The 27,254-nt window shown below is 36.0% G+C and overlaps 1 protein-coding gene across 7 annotated transcripts in view; it reads right to left on the reverse strand.

The window, feature by feature from the left end:
- PTPRM (protein tyrosine phosphatase receptor type M) overlaps positions 1 to 27,254 on the reverse strand; it is a 691,775-nt gene that overhangs the window by 392,111 nt on the left and 272,410 nt on the right. For all 7 annotated transcript variants that reach the window (XM_016120972.2, XM_036229038.1, XM_016120973.2 and 4 more), the window contains exons 4-5: positions 21,348 to 21,426; positions 3,484 to 3,599 (exon numbers count right to left, since the gene is read on the reverse strand). In XM_016120972.2, the coding sequence (XP_015976458.1) occupies positions 3,484 to 3,599; positions 21,348 to 21,426 (195 nt within the window). The remainder of the gene's footprint in view (positions 1 to 3,483; positions 3,600 to 21,347; positions 21,427 to 27,254) is intronic.

Consider the following 27,254-nt stretch of genomic DNA (forward strand, 5'->3'; position numbering starts at 1 on the left):
GGCCATCTGTGGATTGCTTGATGGCTCATGCCAGAGAGTACCAGACAGGGCACAAACTGTGGCCAAATTTGGCTTGTTGTAGGGTCCCTCCCAGGAGGCCCTGGGGCCAGCCTGCCCAGTGGCCAGCTTCAAAACAAGTCTGGGCACTAACCAGGGTTGCATCTGAGGACAGTACACCCAAAAGGAAGACTGGGCAGGCACCAAAGACCTGCTAAAGCAAACCTTGCTTCATAGGATCAGCCTGTGCAAAACACCTCTTCTACTGTAGTCACCAGTCCTTAGAACAAATCAGCCTGTGGGGTCAATTCCTTCCATTGACATGTAAACAGCAACCATGGCTCAAATACAATAGAAAGGCATATACAACCCATAGAAGGGACACACCTGGACCACCCGGCTCAGGTGACCAGAAAAATTCTGCCACTGGGCCCCACAGGATACCTACTACATAAAGCTTCTCTACTAAGACTGGGAGTCATAGCAGCCCTGTCTAATACATTAAAAACTAACACAGGGAGACAGCCAAAATGAGGAGACAAAGAAACATGTCCCAAATGAAAGCATAGAAGAGGTTCCAGAAAAAAAACTAAACAAAATGGAGATCAGCAATATATTAGATGCAGAGTTCAAAACTGGTTATAAGAATGCTCGGTGACTAGGGGAAGAGTAGATGAACTTAGTGAGAACTTTAAAAAGAGATAAAAACATATAAATGAAGATAGAAAACATAAAAAATAACCAGTCAGAAATTAAGAATATGATAACTGAAGTAAAGAATGCATTAGAGGGAATCAACAGTAGGTTATAGAAGCAGAAATATCAAATCAGCAATTTAGAGGATAAGGTACAAAAAACACCCAATCAGAACAGCAACAAGAAAAAAGAATCCAAAAAATGAGGATGGCTTAAGGGGCCCCTGGGACAGCATCAAGCTTACTGACATTCACATCATAGAGGTATCAGAAAAAAAGAGAGAGAGAACAAGGAATTGAAAACCTATTTGAAGAAATAATGACAGAAAACTTGCCTACCCTGAAAACTTGCCTAACAAGTCCAGGAAGCACAGAGAGTCCCAAAGAAGATGAACCCAAATAGGCCCACACCAAAGTACATCATAATTAAAATGCCAAAGGTTAATGGTGAAGAGAGACTATTAAAAGCAGCAAGAGAAAAGCAATTAGTTACCTACAAGGGAGCTTCCCATTAGACTGTCAGCTGCTTTCTCAACAGAAACTTTTCAGGTCAGAAGGGATTAGCAAGAAATATTCAAAGTGATGAAAAGCAAGGACCTACAACCAAGATTACTCTATTCCTCAAAGCTATTATTTAGAATCGAAAGACAGATAAAGAGCTTCTCAGACAAGAAAAATCTAAAGGTGTTCATCAACACCAGGGCAGTATTATAAGAAATGTTAGAGGTATTTCTTTAATAAAATGAAGAAGAATAAACACATCAAAATATGAATAATAAAATGGCAATAACTACATATCTATCGACAATTACTTTGAGTATAAATGAATTAAATGCTCTAATGAAATAATAGAGTGGATAAATGAATAAGAAAACGAGACCCTTATATATTTTACCTACAAGAGACCCACTTCAGACCAAAAGACATGTAGAGACTGAAAGTAAAGGATGGAAAAAGATATTTCATGAAAATGGGGGTGGGGGGAATCGGTGGTAGCAGTACTTATACTAGACGAATAGACTTTAAAACAAAGGTTATAACAAGAGACAAAGAAGGACCCAGTAATCACACTTCTGAGTATTTAGTCAAAGAAATTCAAAACACTACTTCAAAGGGACATGTGAATCCACATGTTCATTGCAGCATTATTTACAATAGTTAAGATACGGAGGCAATTTGGGTGTTCATCAATGGATAAATGGATAAAGAAGAGGTGTTACATATATAATGGAATATTACTCAGCCATAAGAAAAGAATGAAATCTTTCCATCTGCAACAACATGGATAGACTAAGAGAGTAAGTATTATGCTAAGTGGAGTAAGTCAGACAGAGGAAGACAAATACCATATGATTCCACTTACATAAGGAATCTAAAGAACAAAACAAATGAACAAAAAAAGAAACAAACTCATAAAAACAGAAAACATTTTCATGGTTGCCAGATGGGAGGGAGCTTTGGGGAAGGGTTAAAAAGGAGAAGGTATTAAGATGTAAAAATAGTAGTTACAAAATAGTCTTGGGGATATAAAGTATAGCATAAGGAATATTGTCAATAATATTGTAATAACTATGTATGGTGTCAGATGGGTACTAGATTTATCGGGGTGATCACTTCATAAGTTGTGTAAATGTCTAATCTCTATGTTGTACACCTGAAACTAATAATATCATATGTAAACTATAATTGAAAAATTAAAAAAAATTAAATGAACACTTATTTCAGTTGTAATGACTAAAAGGGATAACAGATTTAAAAAATTATAGAGTGCCATACAAATATGACACTGCAATTATTATTACACAGCAGAAAGAGTATAACAAGATGTGGAAAGGTGATACGTACAGAGGAAAAGTCAGCATGAAGGAAGAAGTCAAGGTGAAATGGAAATGATACACAAAAGGTTTAAAACATGAAGCAGCTCTGTAGCAAACAAAATATGTAAATAATTAACTAAACCAAAATAAAGACCAATTACAGGATCTGTAAGGAAAGAATGGGGAAAAAATGAACAGTAGTCAAGGTGAAGAATGAGTAACCTGCGGATCAATGCTTAAAAGGAAGAAACAAGAATGAAATTGGAGAATCCTATGGTGGGGTGGGGAGAATTAAACCCAGAGCCTAAAGTAGTAGGTAGCGCTCTGGTTAGAGGGGACAAGTCACTCAATTCCACTCATTCTGTCAGAATTCCTGAGACTACTGATCGATGCATGAAACTATTTGCCATGCAAAATACATATGGTGGAATTTGAAAGATTATAAAACACACAAATTATGATTACACTAAAAATGTCTAGATAAATGCTCAAAGGTGAAAGATGTGTTATTAATGTCTAAGTTTAGGCTTCTTGCTGTACAAATTCAAATTACAAAAAGGCCCTTAAACGTGTGTGTGCTCGTGCTTGCAAGGCTGGGGAGAGGACAGTTGGGGAGGGAGAGAAAGACTGACTATTGGATTTTTCTCTAGAAGAGTGGGGAAAGGGAACCCTATTTTTTTTTTTTTTTTTACTTTAACACATTGATCTAAAACTAAGCCTTCAAAGTTTGATGGCTAAGCAGAAGCAAAGAAAAAAAATTCAAAACAAGGTCTGTGACAAACAGTCATTAGCTTATCTAGAACTCTTAGTAATCTGGCCACTTAGAAAAGCAGGAAAGGAACCAGGAAAACTCCCCTACAGCATCCATCTTCCAACAGGGACCTGGAACTGACACGTTCCTCTGGTCCTCTCCTCAGGGGACATGCATTCTTTCAGCTGGATTCTCACTGAACTGGTGAAAGGAGTTACTGTACCTGTAACCAGAGCCTGTCGCCTGCCACGGTCCTGCCGATGGCACTGCACTGGAAGGTGGCAAACTGGCCAGCATTCACTTCCACATTCTGAATCCTCAGGAAGTGCGGAGTTCTGGCTACATGGAGAAAAACAATGAAAGATATTAAGAGTGGAGATCTGTAACTCATATGTATCTTTTGGATCTATCTGCAACTTTGGGGCTTTCCATTGTGTTTACTTTTGAAGAAAATAATGCTTTTTTTCTTATCAGAGCTTTAAAGAATTCATTATGATTGTAAAAGAGATCATGGAAGGCTTTGGTGTGCTATGTAAAAGATAAAAAAGCCAAGTATTCTGGGATAGAACCAAACAGAAAAAAGATATTTTATTGTTCCTGCTGTGCAAATTATCACGGCTCAGCAGTCTTCTTGTAATAACAGATCTGTATTAATAAAGATTATACTGAAGCCTAATTGATGTTTTGAACAAAAACATATTATATATTTATACTAGCAACATGAAAAGAACAGTAAGAAGTTAAATGATGTTGTCAAGGAAACTTTTTAAGCCAAGTACAGAGCTGTGTATAATATATATTTTAATACAACTAATTGGTATGCAGTATTACTTGGGTAAGATTTCCCAGCTACCAAAAATACTACCCCTATAGAGAGACTCTGTGAAATTATGCCGGGACTGCCATAATATGGCAGATTTTGCTGACTCTTATTTCCAATTCGAAAAGAAAGAATGACTTCAAATGTTAAACAGCATTAAGTCTCATAACACACATTGTCCATAGAGGGCAGCTGTTTAAGGATAATTCTATTTGATCTGAGAAGCACAGACCAATTTATGCACGACACTGGAAACATGTCAAGGAACTGGAATGACAGGTCAAGGACTAAATCGTATAACTTCTGCTTCTAGGAAAAAATTCTCTTATTGCAACAATGATAGAGTGAAAGAGCAGCAAAGAGTGGGGAGAGAGGAGGTTAGGGAATAGAACAGACAACAGGACGATAGTATTTTCTTGGATGAATAGATAAATTTGGACAATAACTAGGATAAATGATTTATGCCCTGCCAGCTTTTCTCCTTTACCAATGTGTCTTTAGGCTGTCTAGACACTTCGAAAGAATGGGGCCTACTAGTGGGTAACTAAAGATGATTATCTAGTACTAATATTACCCTGCGCAGAACATAATTAGGAATGGAATTGGGTTACTCTCCAAGAAGAAAGAAAAAACAAATTTAATATCAATAACATACAGGAAACCCTCATTACTAATTTGAAGACTACTAATAATTCAATGTATTCTTGAGCTTAGCATGCAAAAATCCTAAAGAACTTCTCAAAAAGCATTAAAACATTGGGTTATTTATACTATTAATATATTAATTTAAAATACTATGAATTATTTTTTCACTAACTTAATAAAATTACCCTTTGTCAGGAATAACATGATTCTATGGTTTGTAAAGATCTCTGTAAAATGTCTGTAAATCAAATTTCCTTTCTACTCTCTGTTTCCAAAAGGCTAAAAGACCAATTGTTTTTAGAAAATGGAAAAAGATAACATTTTTGAGCATTTCTGTGCCAGAGACTTTTCCACTGAATACTCACAAATGTTCTGTGAGGTAGATATCTTTTCTATTTTGCAGACAGGGGTAGAAACTTATGTGTACTTGGCTCGTAAGTGTCAGAACCAGAGTGTACACTCTGGTCCCCCCAGTTCCAAAGCCCAAGCATGGCCCACTGCACCACACTGCCTTTGCAAGTCCTGCCACCGGTGCTGCCTTTCCCGTGCTCTTCATCCCACTGGGAGGGGCTTTGTTGAATTTTAGCTTCTTTCAAGGCTCTTTTCAAATGCTATTTCTTCTATGAAGCTTCCATGGATTCTTTTGTTTTGTTGATAGACCCTTTCAATATCACATACTACTCAACATCACATATCTTATATACAGTAGCCCCTGTGGATGCCTGAAACCACAGATGGCATTGAATCTTATATATTCTGTTTTTCCTATACATACATACCTATGATAAAGTTGAATTTATAAATTAGGCACAGTAAGAGACTAATAACAATAATAATATAGAATAATTATAACAATATATTGTAATAAAAGTTAAGTGAATGTGGTCTCTCTCTCTCAAAATATCTGCTAACCAAGATGGCTACTAAGTGACTAAAGGGCAACAGCATATGCAGTGTGGATATGCTAAATGAAGAGATGATTCACGTCACAGGTGAGACAGAGTGGGACTGTGTGAGATTTCATCATGCTACTCAGAATGGTACACAATTTAAAACTTATTGTTTACTTCTGGAATTTTCCATTTAATATTTTTGTAACATATTTGAAATCATGGAAAGTAAAACCATAGATAAGGGGGGACTACCATATTACAGTTATTGAGATGACATTCCTTGTTGGCATTATAGGGATGACATTCACTGTTGTCTTAATCATTTGTATAAGCAATAAAAAGCACTTGATATTAATGCTTCCCACATAGCAGAAACTCAATATCACAATTAAATTGATTCCATATTCTTTAAAATAAAACAGTACACGTATCCTTGAAAGTTATTGACAGTCGACCCTTGAATGTAGGAGTTAGGGGTTCCTCAACCCCGCCTACCCTGCACAGTCAAAATTCCACAAATAGCTTTGGACTCCCTCATCACTCATTTACTAATAGCCTACTGTTGACTAGAAGCCTTACCAATAACATAAACAGTCGATTAACACATATTTTGTATGTTGCATGTATTATATATTGTATTCTTACAATAAAGTAATCTAGAGAAAAGAAAATGTTATTTAAAAAATCATAAGAAAAACACATTTACAGTATTTTGAAATAAATTCATGTATCAGTGGACCTGTATAATTCAAAAACATGTTCAAGGGTCAGCTTGCAATTCTAATTTCTGTAGAATTCTGCTCTCCTACCTCACCCTTGATACAAATGAGCAAACTTTTACTATATGAAAATTTGTTAACAATTATTGTTTTAGATTTACCTATTCGGAGATCCTCAACATTAACAGAGATCATTAAGAATTTGACATTTTACTAAATTTATAGGACTACATTGGAAGCTGAAAAGCTGTTTTCTTATCAATGAAATTTAAACAAAACTGAGTATTCCTTTTCTTCTAATCTAACACACTATGTCTAATATAATACAAAAGTCATCAATTGGAAACTTTTCCAACTGTTTTTCCCCTATAAAATAATTCTAAGTATACCCCCTGGCCACTTGGACACTGCAAGTATGCTTTGTACACACCATCAGGAAAAAGAAGGAAAACAATGGAAATGAAGATTCCTCTGTTTGCCAGTGCATTTATATGACAGTAGATTTTAGCTACTTCACAGGCATTCTAAGGTAGCTGGTCAGAGCAACTTATGCTTTGCAATCTTTCAGGGGATGGACACGGATGAACAGACAGACAGACGGGGACACACACACACTCTCTCTCTCTCTCTCTCTCTCTCTCCCCCTCTCTCCCTCCCTCCCCCATATTGCTATCCCCTTACAGAACTGTTAGATCCACTTCCTGCCACAGATCCTGAGCCACCAGTAGTCCTCTTTTTAAGGGATCTCTCACTTACTCACCATCACAGCCTTCTACTAAAATTGCTCTCCTCAGATCGCATCTTCCAGCAAAAAACTTTTAAAATAAACTTTCAGAGTCATGTTCCTGCAGTTCTTTCTTTTGTTCATTCTTCTTTGTGCTCCCCATTGCCCCCACTCCTTGCCGCCCTGTCCCCGAATGAGATTTGTCCCAGAACTAGAACTTGGCACCTTGGCACATTTCTCTTTTCAGATTTTCTGTGGTGGCTGTCTTCTACCTCCATAGGGTCAACAACCCAGAAAACTCCCCAAGCCATATGCCCAGTGCTCTCACTAAAAAACAACAACAACAACAACAACAACAACAACAACAACAACAACAAAAACACACATACACAACAAAACAGAAAACAGCATTTCTGAGGTTCTTACAAACAAGGCACCTGTGAAAAAATCTTACTGTCTACACTCCTGGCAGCCACAAGGGAAGTTCTTGATTATTATGAGTCTTGTAGCCACTTTGGTCAATTCTGTGGCCCTGCAAGAGCAGCAAGGCCCCTCCGAAGTCAAATCTGACATCACACTGCACTCCAGACAAAGGGCATCTAGACCAGGGAACACAAGAGCCACTATAGCCCACATGGTCAGCTCTGTCCCAGACCCAGAGTCCACATCTACAGTCACACCAAGACGAACGCTGATAAGTCAGGTGTGGTCAGAGAGTGATAAATACTACAGGGAACTGTTGTCCTATGAAGAACAAGTTTTTTGACCCATTTCTACTTAGAAAAAAAGGTACAGGTCTCTACCAGTGTTAATTTAATTTTAAAGAAACATGCTCTTTGAGGCTGAAGCATATCTGACTGGTTTTCAATGTGAAAATAAAATATAAAAACTGTTTTTCAAATTATTTTTAAACAGAAATTGTCTCTACTACTAATTTAATAGAAATATATATGATGATCGGTATTTAACAATTTTTTTCCAAGTAGTAATTTTCAAAGCATGGAATGATATAAAGTGGAACATCACATTCTGCTCAAAAATATCATGTTTCTCTCCGGGTCTTCTTGCCATCCTTGTGGATGTTCCAGCAGCAAACTGCAGCAACCAGTTGGATTCTGTCTCCTGATGTTGGTGGTACACTCTTGGGAAGAGGTCTTCCAGACAACTGAAGAGGTGTGACATCATCAGAGCACGGACAACCTCAAAGATGTTGCTGTCCTGGCTTCTGATGCTTTTCCAGCATTCTTTGAATCAGCATCAGTCTGAAGCTTACATGGCTGATTGTGTGTTCAGAATTGTCCTCAACAGGGTGTAGTAGTTCAGCACTGTAATGTTTAGAAGGTGGCTAAAGAATGTCAGACCAAAACTTGTGCCTTTTGCTCTCAGTTGGATAAGAAGTGAGAGTCTAATCAACCAAGTCCACTGCTCCCATATTCTTGTTTAAATCCACAACGACACATGGCTTCTTAGTTTTCTTGCCATTTCTGTTGTCTACTTCAATCACTGTACCATTGTGGAATGCTGGCAACATTGTCACCTCCTTCTTGTCAAATCATTTCAGTGCCATAAGTTCACCACAGAATCTGGCTACAGGCAACCCTTTTGCCTTTTTTTTTTTTTTCAGATCATTTGGCATCTGTTTTCTGTTCAGACAGACTGTCCCAAATTCATCAGTCCTGTTTTGATGTTATTCTCTGAAAAGCATGTGAGATGTATGGCAAACTTTTGGGGTAATGTTAAGACTATAATCTGCAAGTTATCTTGGGGTAAACGCTGTAGCTGCAAGCGCCACTGGCAGGTATTCTTGGACAAACAGGAAATGGGGTAAAAGTGGACCCTTTAGTCTAGTGAAGGAAAAACTGGGGCACAGGGGAAGGATAGCAGAAATTGAGAATGATAGCTGACTTCAAATTTTGTGAGATGGACACAATATGCAGAAACTATGGAGAGGCAAGTTACCTTAGAGATAAAGAAAGTTTTCTTAACACTTAGACTGACAGACATAGTATGAGCTGGCTAGTGAAGAAGACATTTCTGGAGGAAGAATTTGCTATTGGTGGCAGAACTGTGGGTAGCCTGGGCACTCCTTTTGTGACTGGTGTCCTACTGACGCTGCCAGTTCTTAGATGCTTCATTCAAGTCTAAATAAAGGATACCAGGCCATAAGGGCCCTTGTCACATCCTCTTCCATTGCTTTGGTAGTGCTCTGTCTGTGGCAGTGGGATACCTGCCTTCTTTCTCCTTGGCTATCTTTGGGTATGGAGGCTGCATCTTCTGAACCCTCTTTGTGGCCACCTCTTGCATCCATGGTTAAATTATTAAAAAGCTTATTGTTTGAGTCACATTTGGAATGAGTCCAGTCTCTGAAGCTGGGTTAGAGTTCCAGGCTTCTTTGTTTAGTGCTTATTGGGCTGGTTTTGGTTTCGAGGCCTCTCTGTTGTCCCTTCTTGATCCTACTCCTGTCATGACAAGTGCTCAGTCAACTAAAGTCCCCTCTTCTCAAATCCCTGCCGACTATGTGTTCTGCCAGTATGGTGCTACTTCTGTCCACTTCATTTCTTGTGGCCATGACTTTATTGAGGATAAGTTAGAACTTCAATGGTTCCTTTGAAAAAACTTAAATCTCTCAAGCTGGCTCCTACATACATTGGCCACCCTCCCCCCACTTCCATATTCCTCTGAATTTCTGAACTCTTAAGTTATCCCACATACTCAGATAGCAGGACATCTCACAAATGTTGCCCTCTCTTGTCCACCTCATGGTCTCCTAATTCTGCTTCCCTTTTGCTGCCAGTCAATATAACAAGTTGGGTCTCTAACACAAGATATTTGGGTGTGTAGCCATCTTTCATGATAACTGGGTTTAATGAAGTGTTAAACCTGAGGCTGTTATTCTGCAGTTTTACCCCAGGGCCAGTTTTGAGTTCGTGCTGAAGAGTTTTTTATAGTTTCAGGACCATCCCTAGTATACCCCCATTAAGTTAAGTTACTAAAATGTAAAAATTAAGTCTTCCTTAAAACCACTGCAAAATTTCCATGTGCTACTCATGTATGTCTTAGGCCTTGGCTCCCTACCCTTCATCCCATCTACGACTCCTTCTCCTTCCTTTTTCTCCATTCCCTGAAAACTTCTCAGGCTTCCAAAATACTCAAAATCCCTCTTGCTTTTCTTATGCATCAAAACTGAGTTCTCTTAACTTTTCTCAGGCCAGAAGGGCCATCAAGATGTTATGGAAACAAAAGAGCTGTGCATCCACCTCTCCTATAGGTGCAGAAATGCAGGGAAGGTTTGCTTTCCTACAGGAACCTTTCCCTTCATGCTATAATCATTAGAAAGAAATCTGTAGCCTTTCAAAGGCCTCCCTACTTTCTGAGGGGCACATGGGGAAAGCTAAAATTCATTTAGTCTGGAACATCTAGAGTAAGCTTCCAATGGACTAAAATCATTGACAAAAAATGAATTTCAAACCTTATATGTATGTTAGGAGAGTATTTTGGAAAAACAAAAGTAAGCTATCCATATAGCTTTCTTTTCTTTTAATATTATAGCATGTTTCTGAACTGTCTGAGAAATAATATATTTTCCCCCAAATTTGAATGGCTTCCTGAAACAACTTACTTAAGACTGTCTTCATTTACATAATACTCCTACTAATTATGACTAATATATTAAAAGATGTTCAAGATATTTGAAATCAATTTCTTTCTCCTAAAATTTATGATTTAAATCATTTATTTTTTAGTTTTAGGAAATAATTTCAATAATAAACATTAAAAAGAGAAGTAAATAATTTTTAATCATATATAAATTTATCTCTAAGAAGCAACTTTTGAAATGTGCATGCATTTCTGGACTCTTAACTTTTTTTTTAAATGAAAAGCATCCTGTAACCTGTGGAAGAGACACATAGCATGTTGACCTTAAGCTTGGGCCTCTTTAGGGAGGCTGGAAAATTAAACTTTGATGAATCTAGGCTCAGAGTAGATTTATGAATGTTCATACAAATTATTTACTTACACTAGATAAGGAGGAAGATGAAAAGCCAAATCATGAGAACAACAGAAAATGGGGTAGAAATGGGAGGCAGGAGGTGAAGGGAAAAAATTCCCATGGGAATCAAAAAAAAGGAACGCTTCCAGCACCTGATCTAGTGTGAGTATTTAGCTTTGCACAACATTGTCAGGGCAATCCTCTGCTATTAAAGAAACTTTACATCCTCTAAAACTGGTCTATTGATATCTTTTTACCTTTTAGTGGCAACCATGCACCTTTCTTTTTAACAAGATATCATCAGCATTTTCCCTTAGTAAATATTCATTTAACTATTTGAAAGTCTGCCTAATATATGTTAATGGTTCTCAGTCATGGGCAATGTTGCTCCTTCCCAAGGGACGTTTGACAATGTCTGGAGACATTTTTGTTGTGGGGAATGTGGGGGTACTACTGGTATCTAGTGGGCAGGGGCCAGGGATGGTGTTAAACATCCTACAATGCACAAGACAGCACAGAAAAGAGTAATCAGGTTCAAAATGTCAATAGTGTCAAGGCTGAGAAATCCCAGTGCTCAATACACGGACATATGAAAGTTTAATGTTGTTAGACATTTGAGTTTTTATACATAATGCCAAGGTAAAAGTTTTCATAATTAAATCATCGTGTAGACTTTTTGTTTTTTCCTTGAGATAAATTTTTAGAAATCAAATTACTAAGACAAAAATATGCATTTTAAAAAGGCTTTTGACACAAATTGCCAAACCAATTTCCTTAAAGTGCATAACAATTTGCATTTCTACCAGCAGGGTATAAGAGGATCTTCATCATCCCCTCAAAACACCAGTATTAATTTCTATAAAATTTCTTGATAAACTTATGAAAGATATGTATTCTACTCTATCAGCTAAGTTAGCAATAATAAATAATTTGAATATCGGGGTTGTCACTGATTTTGCTATCAGCCTGTTGACGCACAGAAAGTACTCCCTGGGAAGACTTCTTCTAAAAGTCCCTGTTTCTAACACTGTCTACCTGAACCAAAGAGCAAGACAGTAAAACTCATTTATCAATACAATCTCTTAATACCAACTGTCTGTAGGGGATTGTCTATTAGGATATAACTTACACTTTTAATTTGAAGGTCAAAGATATGATTTTCTGTGTTCATTCCACTCTTAATAAAGACATGTTGCACAGAATGAAAGTTATTATTTCTCCTTTAGAATTGTTTTGATCTTCAATTTGGCTTTCTCAAAGACTGCCAGTGTATATTACGTACACAGTGAGGTTGAGTCTAAGGAATTTATATCTCTCTTCAAATTATATTTGGGGGAGGGCCCGTCTCTGCAATAGATTGATGGTCTATGGTTGGGGAGACAGTATTGCTTGGTTGAGAAAGGACTGCCAGAAAAAAATACTCTGGCTAAGATAAAAAAAAAAAAGCCAGACTGCAAATGGAAACGAGATAAAAACATGCAAACATATTAAGTGTAAACACTTTTATAATCAAATTATCATTTTCAAATGCAAGAAAACTGACCCAAATGAAAGATAGCCTCTTACTACATCTGAATGGGAGCAAACATTCCTAAAATGAAGCCTTAGTGGATTTTTTTTTAACTTGGAAAATAGGGATTTGAAAAAGTACCTACATCATAGGATTGGGATAAAGATTATATAAGATGATGCTGGGAAGGCATACTGCATGCCTGGTACTTAGCCTCAAAAAATATTCATTACTATTTAAAATAACTGATTTATCACTGGAAACTGGAAAAGATCCCAAGAAAAAGAGCTCTACAGCCAGAAAAGTTCTGAGCCCATGCTGAGCTGTATGCTCTGAACCTTGCCAAACTACCTTAATTGTAACACCAGGTAGAGCACCGTTAGAGTGGAAAATTTCAATCTATCCCGTATTCAAAAAGAAAAATTTCTCTCTCTCCAAATTTATAGTCCCATTTGTCTCCTGGATACCCTTTCAAAATGCTATGCCAGCTTTCTTCTAAAAGCTGCAGGAGTTCTAAAAACTATCTTCCATGAATATCAAATGGGTTTTTAGTATACCTCTCCTATTTTCTCATTTCTGCCATATTCTCTTGTTTGTCACTAAGAAAACAGTTTTTCAAAGAATTGAGATTTGGGGGCAGTAACTAATCTCAAATTAGCCTTTGATTCCAAAGTCAGAAATTAGCATTGACCAAGATGCAAATCTTTTTGTAAATGTTTCATATTATTGATTCTTCAAAGTCTGCATCAGAATACTAACAACAAAATCAGAGAACAATAATTTGTGAGATCAAAGTGTAAACTGAAGTGGGAAAAAAGAGGACTATGTCATATCCCTTTTTAACTTTCATTTACATTTTAATGTAATAGCATTTACTGTAGGCATGCCCAACTGCCAAAATAAACAGTCAACATTTCTCTCTATTGGTGTAGCATACCAGCACAAACAAGAAAACCAACTTCTGCCAAAAAGAACAGCCTGGTACTTCCTACTCAATACTGAACAACAATATATTTGCAAACATTTAAAAAATCGTAAATGGACATTGCTAGATTATTCCATCTAAGAAATCAATCAATTTAGTTTTAGGGTTAGAATCTGCAGCTAATTCATTTTAGTAGATCTATCAGGATATAGTGCCTAATAATAACAACAACAACCAACAGCAAACATTTACTGAGCTCTTTGAATGTACTAAGCATTATTCTAAATTCCTTATGTACATTAACTCATTTAATTTCTACATTTACTCTGTGAGGAAAGCATTATTATTATCATCATTCCATTATATGAATAAGGTTATGGGGCCAAGGAAGTCAAGTAATTCTTCTGATAGAAGCAAGAAGCTTTGCTCTTAACCTGTTTTTTTTGTTGTTGTTTTGTTTTGTTTTGTTTTGTTTTGCTTGAAAGTTAGAATGGATTTTAATGGTGTAATGTTTCAAGAGGAAAAAGAAGATCAATATTCTTATCATGAAAAAATAAGTTAGCATTATATACAAATGAGTTTTATAAATCATCCATACCTTGAAAAAGAATATTTCTTTGGAGAAAAATCCAAGTTAAATTCCTATGTGTTTAAAATGAAATGTCAGTTCTGAGTCCTATGCATCTCTTAACCAAACCATGTGGATGTGTCTTTATTCAACAGAATGTAATTCAAAAAACAATTCTAATTTATTATTTGTCACTGTTATTCTTATTTTAATCACACTGTTTAATTTATTCATAATAAAGTCTAAATTTGGAAGCAGACAAGCAATGTTTGGGTATGTGAATAATTCAATGAGTGAAAAAAATAATTTTGTTTTAGAACATAAGAATAATTTTGAACCTAGGAATGCCATAGTTTGAACTCAGCATTTCTTAAATATTTAAAGAAACTGGTGACTTATTTCATATTGCAAAGTAGTAATACAGAATAGTCTTGTATTTTATATTCATTTTATATAATATTTGGCACATGGGTTTATAAGGTTTTTTTAAAATCTTTTGCATTATATTATTATATTTTTAAATTAGCAGAAAAATAATAGTATAATTCTGTGTAATCTTTAGATTTCAGAATTCAAGGCATCATTTCACGTGTTATATGACAACATATAAAAGATTATACACTATAATCAAGTGGGATTTACCCTAAGAATGCTAGGTTGACTTAACTTCAAAAATGAATCAATATAATACACCCCACAAACAGAATAAAGACGAAAACCACATGATAATCTGATAGATAATGGGGTTCAGGATATACTATCCTAAAATATGGCACTTGGTATATTGAATATTTTAAGTTGAAGGAGTTTGAGGAAAATGGCAGAGCAAGAAGGTCACCCTGACCTTCTCTACATTTCCCTTGAAACAGGTCATAAAACCCTTATGTGAAAGATGCTCTACCTATACCTGGAGGAAAGAAGACTTCTTATCTCCAAAAACAAAAGGACACCAAGAAGAATCCAAGCAAACATGTCTTACTAACTTTCCTTTAGTTTACTACACTTATGTCATTACTCTTTAACCTGGACTGTACACTCTTCATCATAACTAGAATAAAAATACTCAGGTCTAATTGTTTCTTCGGGTCTTCATTTCTTAATAAGGCTTTCATATCATGAAAAAGGTATATTAAATAAATTTATATGTTTTTCTCCTGTTAATCTGTCTTTGTCAGTTTAATTTTCACTCGTAGCCAGGGACCCTAAGAGGGTGAAGGAAACTTTATCCTCCCCTACAAAGACAAAAAAAAAAAGTATTAACGTATTTGCTAAGTTCTAACATCCTTTCATGATAAACAAAACAAAACAAACAGACAACACTCAACAAAGCAGGAATAAAAGAGAACCTCTTTCCTTATTTGAGTATCTACAAAAAAACCAAATCACAGGTAACATCCCACATCAGTAAAAGACTGAAAGCTTTCCTCCTGAGATCAGGAACAAGACAAGGATGCCTATTTTTTCCACTTCCAATCAACACTGTATTGGAGATTCTAGCCGTGACAATTAGGCAAAAAAAAAAAAAAAAAAGAATAAAAGACATGTTGATTGAAAAATAGGATGTAAAACCATCTCTACTTGCAGATGACATGGTCTTGTATGGAAAAAATCCTAAGGATCCACAAAAAACAATTAGATCTTATAAATAAGTTCAACAAGGTCTCAGAATATTGATCAATATAATAAAAAAATCAATTGTATTTCTATACACTTGCAATGAATCCAACAATTAAATTAAGAAAACAATTCCATTTATAATATCATCAAAATAAAATGCCTAGAAATAAATTTAACAAAAGAAGTACAAAGTTTGTACACTGTAAACTATAAACACGATGAAAGGAAATTTCTTAAAAACCTTAATAAAAGGAAAGACAGCCCATGTTCATGGATAAGAATACCTACTATTGTTAAGACGACAATAACCCTCCAACCTAAAGTGGTCTCCAAATTTAGCACAGTTCCTGTTAGTATATCAGCTTGATTTTTGGTTGAAATTGACCAGTTTATCCTAAGATACATATGGAAATACAAGGGATCCAGAAAAGACAAAACAATATATATTTTTTTAAAGTAAAAGGATTCACCGATCCCCATTTCAAATTTACTACAAAGTTACAATAATCAAGACAGTGTGGTGCTGGCAAAAAGACAGACATAGATTAACAGAATGAAATTGGGTGTCCAGAAATAAACTTTTGTATTTACTGTCAATTGATTTTCAGCAAAGATGCCAAAGTAGTTTAACGAGGGAAAGGATAGTCTTTCAACAGATGGTGCTGGAATGCAAAAAGAATGAAGTTGTATCATTTCCTTAAATCATATACAAATATTAACTCAAAATAGATCAGAGACTGATATGTAGGTTGAAACTAAAATTCTTAAAAGAAATTATAGTAGTAAACCTTTATGATCTTGAATTAGGCAACACATTCTTAGATACAACAGAAAATGACAGAAGTGGCATAAACGACAAAAGAAAAAATAGAAGATTGGACTTTATCAAAATTAAGAACTTTGTACTGCAAAAAATATCATCAAGGAAGTAAAAAATAAAACCCACAATTTGGAGGAAAATATCTTCAAATCATATATGTATCTAATAAGAGACTTGTATCTATGTATATAACTAACACAACTCAAAATAAATAACTGAAAATGGGGAAAGGATTTCAACAGTCATTTCTCTAAAAAAGATATACAGGTGGCCAATAAGCACATGAAAGATACTTAACATTATTAGCCATTAAGGAATCAAAACCGTAGAGATACCACTTCAAACCCATTAGGATGGCTATGATTAAGAGACAGATAATAACAAACATTGGCAAGAAAATTGAAAAATTGGAACCCTCATACACTGCTTTTAAGAATGTAAAATGGTACAGGTGATTTGAAAAACAATTTCACAGTTCCTCAAAATGCTAACCATAGTTACCAGGTAACACAGCAATTCTACTCCCAAGTATATACACAAGATAATTCAAAACAAATGTTGCACAAAAGCCTGTACATAAATGTCCACAGAAGCATTATTCACAATAGCCAAAAATTGGAAACAACTTGAATGTTTATCAATTGATGAATGAATAAAGAAAATGGGGTATACCATACAATGGAATATTACTTTGCTTTGAGAAAAACTGAAGTATTGACTCACTCTACGACATAGATTAACCATGAAATACTATGCTAAGTGAAAGAAGACAGAGAAAAAGGACCATATACTGAATACCTGCATTTAAATGAAATAATGTAGAGGGAGAAAATCTATCAGGATGGAAAGCAGATTGGCGGTTGCCTTGGGCTGGGGTTGGGAGCCCTGGGGAAATGGAGAACAACTGTAAATGGGTACAGGTTCCTTTTTGCAGTGATGAAAATGTTCTAAAATTGATTGTGGTAATGGTTACACAACTCTTTGAATACACTAAAAAACACTGAATCACATGCTTTAAATTGGTGAATAGTATAATATGCAAATTCTATCTCAATAAGCCTCTTAAAATGCTGCATGGCTTATAAGATATAAGAAAATATATATCAGCATCCCAACGTAATAATAGAAATACTCATATATTCATAGTTTATAACCTACTTTAAAATAGGAGACAATATTATGAAGATGATAAAATGCTTCTTCAGTTTCTCCTACTAGGATTATTGAACTAAATTCAAAATATATATTTTAGTGTTCATATCAAGTACAAAAATTATCTATGCTCATTAGAAGTGGTCTTAAGCCAGAGATCTGCTGTATCCACAGTCATTTCCACATTTCAAGCTGACCCTCCATCTGACTGTCACTACATTAAAATCAATTTTATGAGCAACTGTATACTCATAACAGAACAGCTACTTTTTAAAAAATGTAATACTTACTCATAAACCTATATGAATCCAAACAGGAGCCTTGAAAGTGAAGTATATAAAATTCAGCAGTTTTACATCTTTTTGGAAAGCATAATTTTCTATATAAAATATTTGTGTTCCTTTATGATTTAAATTTAATGAGTATCAAAATTTCAAAATAATTGATTTAGAAATTTTGATAGAAAATCAATTAAAATATTGCCTGTAAAGTTTTCAATTTAATGACCAAACTATTGCTTTCTTTAAAATCTTCATTTGCATGTTTTTCCCCATAAACTTAGAGATTCAGGAAAAAAATAACTACAGAAAAGCTATCATCAAAACCATTTAAAGCTTATAGTTCAAAATCCTATTATACCATACATCATCTTGGTACAGAGCCTGTTTTGCAATTTTGTGTCTCCTAGCAGCAGTTTGCTAAGCCAATTAAGTAATAGCACCAGTATTCTCCAAAGGCGAGACCGCGAACACCTTTCTATGGCAATAGGCAGCTGGGTTTGGAAGGAATGAATGAAGTTGTAGGAGAAACACTTCCGGAGTCTCTGATAGGACAAGCATCAAGTCTTTTTATACTACAAAAGACAGAGACTCAAATCCTATGGAATGGGAGGAGCTCTACCTCAGAAACTATTTTGTTGGCCAATGGCCAGATATAAAAGAAGGAACCCAGAATACAGAACAAAACAAAAGACCCAATCAAACTTGGCCTTGGCCACTGCATCTGCACCCAGCAATAACATCTGCCTGTGGTGAGGTTTGCTCTGAGAAACGGAGTGCTCAGCACATAGTAGGCATGTGGTATTACTGTTTATGATTTTTTTTACTTCCTGGTAAGAGGTGAATCAGAGGCCATGAACATTTATGCACATTAGAAGACCTCATGGGTCCTCTCCAGCCTGAGGCTATTACTCTGAGGATTTGGCCAATTTCCAACTCAGGTAATTACGAGCAACTAAATTTGCCCGGCTGTTCCAATTAGGTACAGTATTGTTCATTTTCCTGCCTTTTCAGAAAAAAGGGGGAGAAATTCTTGAATTCACCAATCTTACTGACAGAAGAAAAGGCAAATGCAATCTGCTACAAAAGTAATGTCTGCCTTAGTAATGAACAAGATGACTGCCTTGCTTAAACTTCAGGGTTGTGGCAAGTTCCAAGAACCAGATAAAGATTTCAGGGACAGCAAAATTCCTCTGGATGGAATCAAATGACTATGTCATGATACCTTCAACAGATAACCACCAACAGGGCTTCTCTGTAACTAGTACAGGGAGTGATCTCATAATCTATTCAATTCATGTAATAAAAACAGTGTTTATATTTCTAACACAATTGTAGATATTACCTTTCTTTCAAGCATTTGGGTAGGGACCATCGACAGTGATCCAAATGCATAAACTAGCCAGTTTCTCTTTAATGCTGGGGACCCTAAGAATAAAGCAGGCTACCATCCCTTACCTCAGGAGTCCCGAAGCCCCAGGCTGCAGACCTGTACCAGTGTGTGGCCTTTTAGGGATTGAGCCACGCAGCAAGAGGTAAGCAGTGGGCAAGCAAGGGAAGCTTTATCAGTATTTGCAACCCTTCCCAAGCGCTAGTGTCACCACCCCAGCTCCACCTCAGATCATCAGGCATTAGATTCTCATAGGAGCACCGGTCCCTGGTGCCAAAAAGGTTGGGGACCACTGCTAGCTGATCAAAGATTTTAAGTCTGATGATACTGATGATATTAATTTTGTGCAAGAATACAGGGAAAATAAAACTTGCATGCATTGCTGGTTGGAATATAAACTAGTTCATATACTTTTCATAGCATTTTGGTAAAACTAAAACTGTTTCTACTCCACATCCCAGTAATTCTGCTTCTAAGAACATACCCTGCTCTCACACACTGCACCCAGAGATGAATGCATGGATGTTCATGGCAGCATTGTTTGCCACAGAGAAAAACTGGGCATGGGGGAACTAAATATTCATAGAAGAATAAAAAAATAAAATGTAGTATAATCATATGATAGAATATCATGGATAGACCTAAAAAATGTAATGATAAGTGGGTGGAGAAAGAATACAGAGTAATTTGTACGACTGGATACCATTCATTAGAATTTACAAAAGGTGAACATTACTTTATTATTTGTTATGAATAGTGATTATGAGAAACAGTGTATGTACATGTGTGCGCACATGTGCAAACACGCATGCATGCACACACACACACACGCACACACACACACACAGGTATTTACAGTGTACTGGTTGCTCAGCTCCCCAAGCTCTATCCTGGGATGGGAAATCCCCACTGTATGTTTCTTGGTAAAAGTCTAGGCCTGGCTCCAATGATACAAGCTGAAAAAGCTGAAGCTTGCCTTTCTAGTTCACTCCAATGGCTAGTGGAGAATGAGTACACGATTTAGCTTGTCTACCATGACTCTCACGCAGGGTTTTGTGCCCAAGGGTGAGGGTGCAAAGTCACAGTAATGAACATTCAGGCAGGTGGCAAGGGTCACTCTACAAGGGTCAGGCAGTTAGAGGAGCAGACTGCCACAATCCTGTCTTCATGGCCAGCCTGTCTGGCACAGCAGTCACCATGGTTATGCCCGCAAATCCCCCCTTTTGGTTCTGCCCATTATCAAAGCCTAGATCACTGATATTCCCAGTGATTCTATTTGCCATCTAATTCTCTTTTGATACAAGGCTTTCCTGCTAAAATCAGCTACATCTGTTTCTGCTGCTTGTGTACTAGAAATCTTCTGGGTGAAGAGGGGAAACAGTAAGCTCAGCACTGTGCAGGCCCCTGGGAAGGTGGGGGAGAATCAGGACTGGCAATCTGCAATATTTTATTGACTTAAGAACAAGGTTTGGATACAAATATGACAAACTGTTTTAATAATTGTTCATTCATACTGGGTAGTATAAAGAAAAGTGTGTGTTTATCCCCTATTAGCCTTTTTTAAAATAGTAATTTATAAAAGATGAAGAACAGATCATTTTTGGGGTCCCCAGGTAGTTTAGGTAGATTTCTTATATTCGCCAGGCCCCAAGCCTGTTTGGGGCTATATTGTTTGAAAGTGTCAGAAACATACTGGATTTAGGAACACAATGCATAGAGTCTCAATGTTTAACTTGTGCTACTATTCAAAAAGGAAAATCCAAAAATCTTTGCAAGGATGTTTGAGCATACCAAAGTATTCTATTCATCCTCGTTTCTGATTTTCATTTTAAATACACTTAGATACATACATTCAATGACATCACACATAGAATACATATTTCTGGACTTTTGGGCTGGCAAAGCAACACCTAGGGACTTGTCAGGGAACCCTCTCGGCAGGACTACTGCACCCCAGGTTTTAGTATCCTCTCATTTAATCTGTAAATATTCTCCCAAGTATGTACCCGAATGTTTAAAAGGTGAGACAACTTACTACATGGATGTCCTAACACCTTTACTTCATCAATAGCGAGGTAGCCTTGACGTCCAGAAGTTATTACTTCAAAAATCACCTGGAAAATTAAGAAAAATTTATATTACTCATTCATTTTGTCACACTTCCCAAACGTTTCCTATATAGATGCAGGTAGTTTTATTCATTCATTTATTCATTCATGTTTCCTACAAACATTAATGGAGCGCCTAATATCTGCCAATTGATGTTCCTGGTTCTAAGTTTACTAAGATAAATGAGATCCAAATGCAGTTTTCAGGGATGTTAATGAGAATGAGTGGGTCAAACAGCACCATACCTTAAAATCTCAGCTAGTAAGGGGGATACGGGGAAACCATGGTTAAAGAGTTAATATTTGTAAAGAGGCTTAAAATCATTACCAGAGGCAACGTTAAGATTTAAATTGCTTTAGGGTCACATATATTTTGGTCAACTTCTTTGCAGGGACTCTATGACCAGACTGAACTAGGTGGGGCCCTAGGTTTTATATAATTAAAAATTTAAAACTACCATAAGTACTATGAAAAGTCGCATATTAGAAGAACATATGCCAAGAGGAGGTGGCATTTAAGCTGGTAGTTGAATGTGAATGAGCTAACAGTGTGAAGAGGGCAAGGCTACATCCAGGGCATGTGCAAAGGCCCTGAGGTGGACATGGCCATAAAGAGAAGAATTAGAACCTACAGCTATAAAGGTCAGCTGTGGCCAGGTTACAGAGGCTCTACACATAGGGAAGAGATTCCATGAAAGAAATCATGTTAATAATATAGAGAAGAGGCTATGCTAGCTGAAATTCAGGAGGCAAAGGAGAATTATACAAAAATCTCTGCAGCGGTAAAATCAAGATGGCTTTAGCAACTGCTTGATCGTGGGAGAAGTAGGGAAGAGAAGGGCAACATGCTCCAAGGTTCTCAGAATGAATGACGTTTTTCGAGATGGTAGAGCCACTTCTGAGAAATTGAGGCTAAAGGAGAACAAAGAACCCGTAAGGAGGTTATCAGTTTTCTTAACATCATTGTCTAAAGAGATCTATTCTCAGGCTATTATTCAAAAGGTCCACATGCCATTATTTTAACCTCCATTTACTCATAGCAGGAAACTGTATCACCACAGATGGCTCATGCAATATGAAGATGGGAACTCTTGAAACACAGCCCAGCAACTGTGCTCTTGGAGAAATAAAATTTTTATTCATATCAAACCTGTACACAAATGTTTACAGAAGTTTTAATACAATAGCCAAAAACTGGAAACAGCACAGATGTCATTCAAATGGTAAATGATTTTGCAGCATGGACTACTACTCAGCAAAAAGAAGGAATTAAGTATTAATACACCCAACAACTTGGATGAATCTCCAGAGAACTATGCTAAGTGAAACAGTCAATCACAAAAGATTATGTGCTATATGATTCTATTTATGTAACATGTGTAATATCAAAATTTTAGAAATGAAGGACAGATTAGTGGTTACCAGGGGTTAGGAATGGAGGGAGAAAACAGGAGGGAGACGAATGTAGTTACAAAGAGACAAAATGCACAATCTTCACGTTGGAACTGTTAAGATCTTAACTGTGGTGGCAAGATGCACAAATCTACTCAGTAATAAAATGTATGGTTCATAGCAGCATGATGCACAATAATCAAACATGGAAGCAGTCCAAGAGAACATCGATGGGTGAATGGATAAGAAAAATGCAGTGTGTGTGTGTGTGTGTGTAATTCAGTCTTAAAAAGGAAGAAAATTCTGACACATGCTATAACATGGATGAACCTTGATGATTTTATGGTAAGTGAAATAAGCCAGACACTAAAAGACAAATATTGCATGATTTCACTTATATGAGGTACCTAAGCAGTCATATTCATAAAGACAGACAGTACAATGGTGGTTGCCAGGGACTAAGCAGAAAGGAGAATGGGAAGTTACTATTTTAATGGGGTACAGAGTTTCAGTTTTATAAAAGGAAAAGAGTTCTGGAGATGGATTGTGGTAAAACTTGCACGACATCGTGAATTTATTTAATGACACTTAACTGAACACTTAAAAATGGTCAAAGTAATAACTTTATGTTATTTGTATTTTACCACAATTTAAAAAAAAAAAACGTATCGAAGTAAATACACACATGCATGCACAAGTGCAAATAAAACTGGAGAAATTTGAAAAGTTCTATAGATTTTAACATCAATATTCTGAGTGTGGTATTATATACATTAAGTTTGCAAAATGTTACCATCAGAAGAAACTGGGTGAGTGTATGCAAGAATCTGTATTGTTTACTACTGCATCTGACTCCACAACTATTTCCATAAAAAATTCAATTTAAAAAAGTAATTATAAGTTACTGTTTATATTACATATACTGGGTAGATATCACTCCATTATCTTATTAGTTCATGTAAAAATCCTTCAAGGATTAAATACTTCAAGAACAAAGAGATTTAGATACAAGTATTTGCCCAAGAACATGCAATAAGTCTACCATAGAAATAACTTTAAATCCAATCTTTCTGATTCCAAACAGAATGATGTTTTGCTACTACACATTGCCTGAACAAACACTTCAACCCCAGGGCTGCATTATTTGTTTGTGCGATGAATTTAAAAATGGAAAAAGCAATCAGCAGAACCCCAAATGGAGGAGTTCAGGTGGCATCCCAGATAAGAAGTCATCCAAGGGACACCTGCTAGACTAGAGGATACTATGCCACAGTACCACCACATTGAAATACAAAACATGCAAGCTGAAGGAGAGGCCCAGTGGCAAAACAAAAATGAAATGGAACTTCTTCCTGTTCATGAATTTAATTTATTTTTTCGCTGAAGATATAGAGAAAGGAAGAGATGGAGGAATATTCCTACATTTGAGATATTCTTGCAACTGTATCTCTCTACTTTTAGCCTATAAGAGGACAATTGAGGGGGCATAAAGCAGATGAACATTGAGAGCACGTAAAGGAAAAAAGCCTTCCAGAGGCTCCCAAAACTGGGCCCCTGGGTAATAGTCATATTGTGCCTGGCAGGGGGCAGCAGTAGTAGGCAGTGCAGGAACCAGTCAGCTGCCTTGGTGAAAATGGCCACTGCACAGGCTGATGCCCACAACCACCAACTACCCAAGAAAACCATCGCTGTGGTGATGAAAAAGGTATTTTGAAAGCTGAACCCAGAAATCCGTATCCATTGTCCCTTCCTCCCATCTGTCCTCCCTTTTTTTCCCCCTCATTCTCTCTTATTCTTTCATTCATTCAATCTATGGCTTCACCGAATGTCATCTCTAATCCAGGCACTGAAGTAAGTACTTGGAGTATATCATGAACAGAACAGATAAAGGCCTCTTTTCTTATCTAAATTGTCCTAACAGAAAATCATTTTATTTTACCAACTACAAGGATTGAAGCTTCTCATAAAAATGGAATATAATCTTTATAGTTTCATATAAAACACGGTCACGTGAATTTATTTTTGAAGTTGACATGTGCAAACTTAATGCACAATATTTTATTAAAATAATAGAGGCCCTACCAAAGAAAAAGAAAAAGAAAAGAGGGGGAAGAAATTAGAGAACTTAAAATGCCACCTTAAAATCTCTGAATCCGTTTTTTCATTCATCACAAAATCCTCAAAGATTCCAAGTCTTAATGACCAAATATTTACATGCTCTAGGGGATCCAAAAAACTTAGACAATTTTATGAAATTTAAGCTTTAGTTGGTAGAAAAATAAGAGATATTTTTAGTTGTTAAAAAAATAAAGAACAGAACAAACAGCAATGGCCAAGCGATAGATGAAATAACAAGGGGCTCATAAGACTGTGATCCTTCTCCGCCACAGGACTGTCACCTCTTCCTTACCAAACCAACCAGGAAGCCTATGATAGAGCCCTTTAACTCAATTTCCTTCAACTAATGTCCCAGCCCACTAGAATAAACTCATAGATGCCTAAGCAAGGACTTAACCAATGTCTCGACCAGACTAGAGACAAACACTGCAATTAGACAGTGTTCTCCAAATTTCCCAGCAAGGTAACTTACCAACGAGGCCTCGACAAATGAATTAAACACATGCTTATTTCTGAAACCCTTTGCTCCTCTCAGTCCAACTGGAATACCAAGAAGCAAAGAAAGAAAGCATCCGATAATAAATACACTAAGAGAATAATGGATTGCTCTTTTTAGTTCATAACAAACTTTCGAAAGTAAACTTCTAAACTTGACAGGTTCCAGCACTGACTTGTAGCTAATCGCAGAGACAAAAGGAAGAAAACAATCTTTACAGATATAGTTGTGTGTTTATCTCTACACATATTCAAACACAAATATAGTTTATTTATATATTACATATAATATATAAATACATTTTTATATGATACATTTAGGTTTATACATTAGAAGATGGGTTATGTGTTACAAGTTTGAAGCAATAACTTCAATGTTTCTTTCAAAAAATTGAAATTAGGTTTTTTTAAGACCATTTCCTAGCTCTTTCTTAGTAATTTCAGTTAAGGGACTGTTATGAGTACAAGTTTTATTAGCTGCTTCATCAAGTTTATAACTCAGTATATAAATGTTCCAAAACATACCACAAAAGTAAGTATAATTTGAAGTGAAAAGTTTGCTATTTTGAAATAAATATGATTAAATTAAGAGATCTGAATTTAGGTGCTGTAGAATCTTAGCTTGACTACTAACTTGATTTTAATACCTGGCCATTAAGAGATTTACTTTGTTGTTTCTAACAAACAAAAAAGATAAAACCAGCAGATCACAAGATGAGGCCTATCTTAAATAGGTTTCTTAACAACAGATTTTAGCAACTCTTGCTATCTGGCCAGTTTTCCACTTCGTGCTTTCTAACCAGTGCCGTTATGAAGAAAGCTTCAAAACCAAAAAATATTTTTGTCTTTTTGTCAAAGAAGAGACTTCTCTATAGAAAGTACAGGTGTCGCTCTAGTGAAGTATAACAAGTGTATGCAGAACCCAGTGGGAGTCTGAAAATGCTACCAGCATCTAGGGCCAAAAAGATTGAGGTCAGAGGAAACAATAACACAAGAATACCGATGGCACCACTGGAAAAGAAAAAAGAAAGGTGTAACAAATTGATCTGGGATGTGGCCATGCTTATTAAACAGAACAGAACATATTGAAAATCTATATTAGAAGTGAGACTTGGGTCTCCTTAGGGAGCCACACAGTCTTTTCTTTTAAAAAATTCAATAATTCAAAAAAACATTTATATATTGGATACATCTATGTCTCAGGTATCTTTTACATATATTGTCTGATTTTCCCCAGTCAACCATATTAGGTATGTAACAGTAACTCCCTTTGAGGGATAAGTAGGCCTATTCAGAAAGATAAAGTAATTTTTCTGAGGTCACACAGTTAGTACATTGCAGAGTCAGGGTATAATTCTAGATCTATTTTACTTCCAAATCTGGACTCTTCATATTACTGAAATGCCTAAACCATCAGTTATAAGAGGCTATATATATATATATATATGTGTGTGTATATATATATACACATATATATACACACACATAATACATATATACATATAATACACACATACATAATGTACAATCATACATACATACACATATATATAATTAATTAATGCATATATGTATGTTCCAAATTTTTTATTTCCAGATTTATGTAAGAAATGTTGTAATCATTTATTTGACTTAGAAATATAGATGCAAGCAACAGTTATATGACATAGTTTTACCAATATAAAATTTAAAATAAGGGTCAGCATATAGGCCAAATCTGCCCTAACTTCTATTTTTGTATTTCCCACAAACTAAAGATGGTTAATATAGTTTTCAATGGTGGGAGAACATTAAAAGAAGATTAATAATTTTGTGATAGAAAATAATTT

This window comes from Rousettus aegyptiacus, unplaced genomic scaffold (assembly GCF_014176215.1).
Source record: "Rousettus aegyptiacus isolate mRouAeg1 unplaced genomic scaffold, mRouAeg1.p scaffold_m13_p_12, whole genome shotgun sequence".
Classification (NCBI taxonomy): domain Eukaryota; kingdom Metazoa; phylum Chordata; class Mammalia; order Chiroptera; family Pteropodidae; genus Rousettus; species Rousettus aegyptiacus.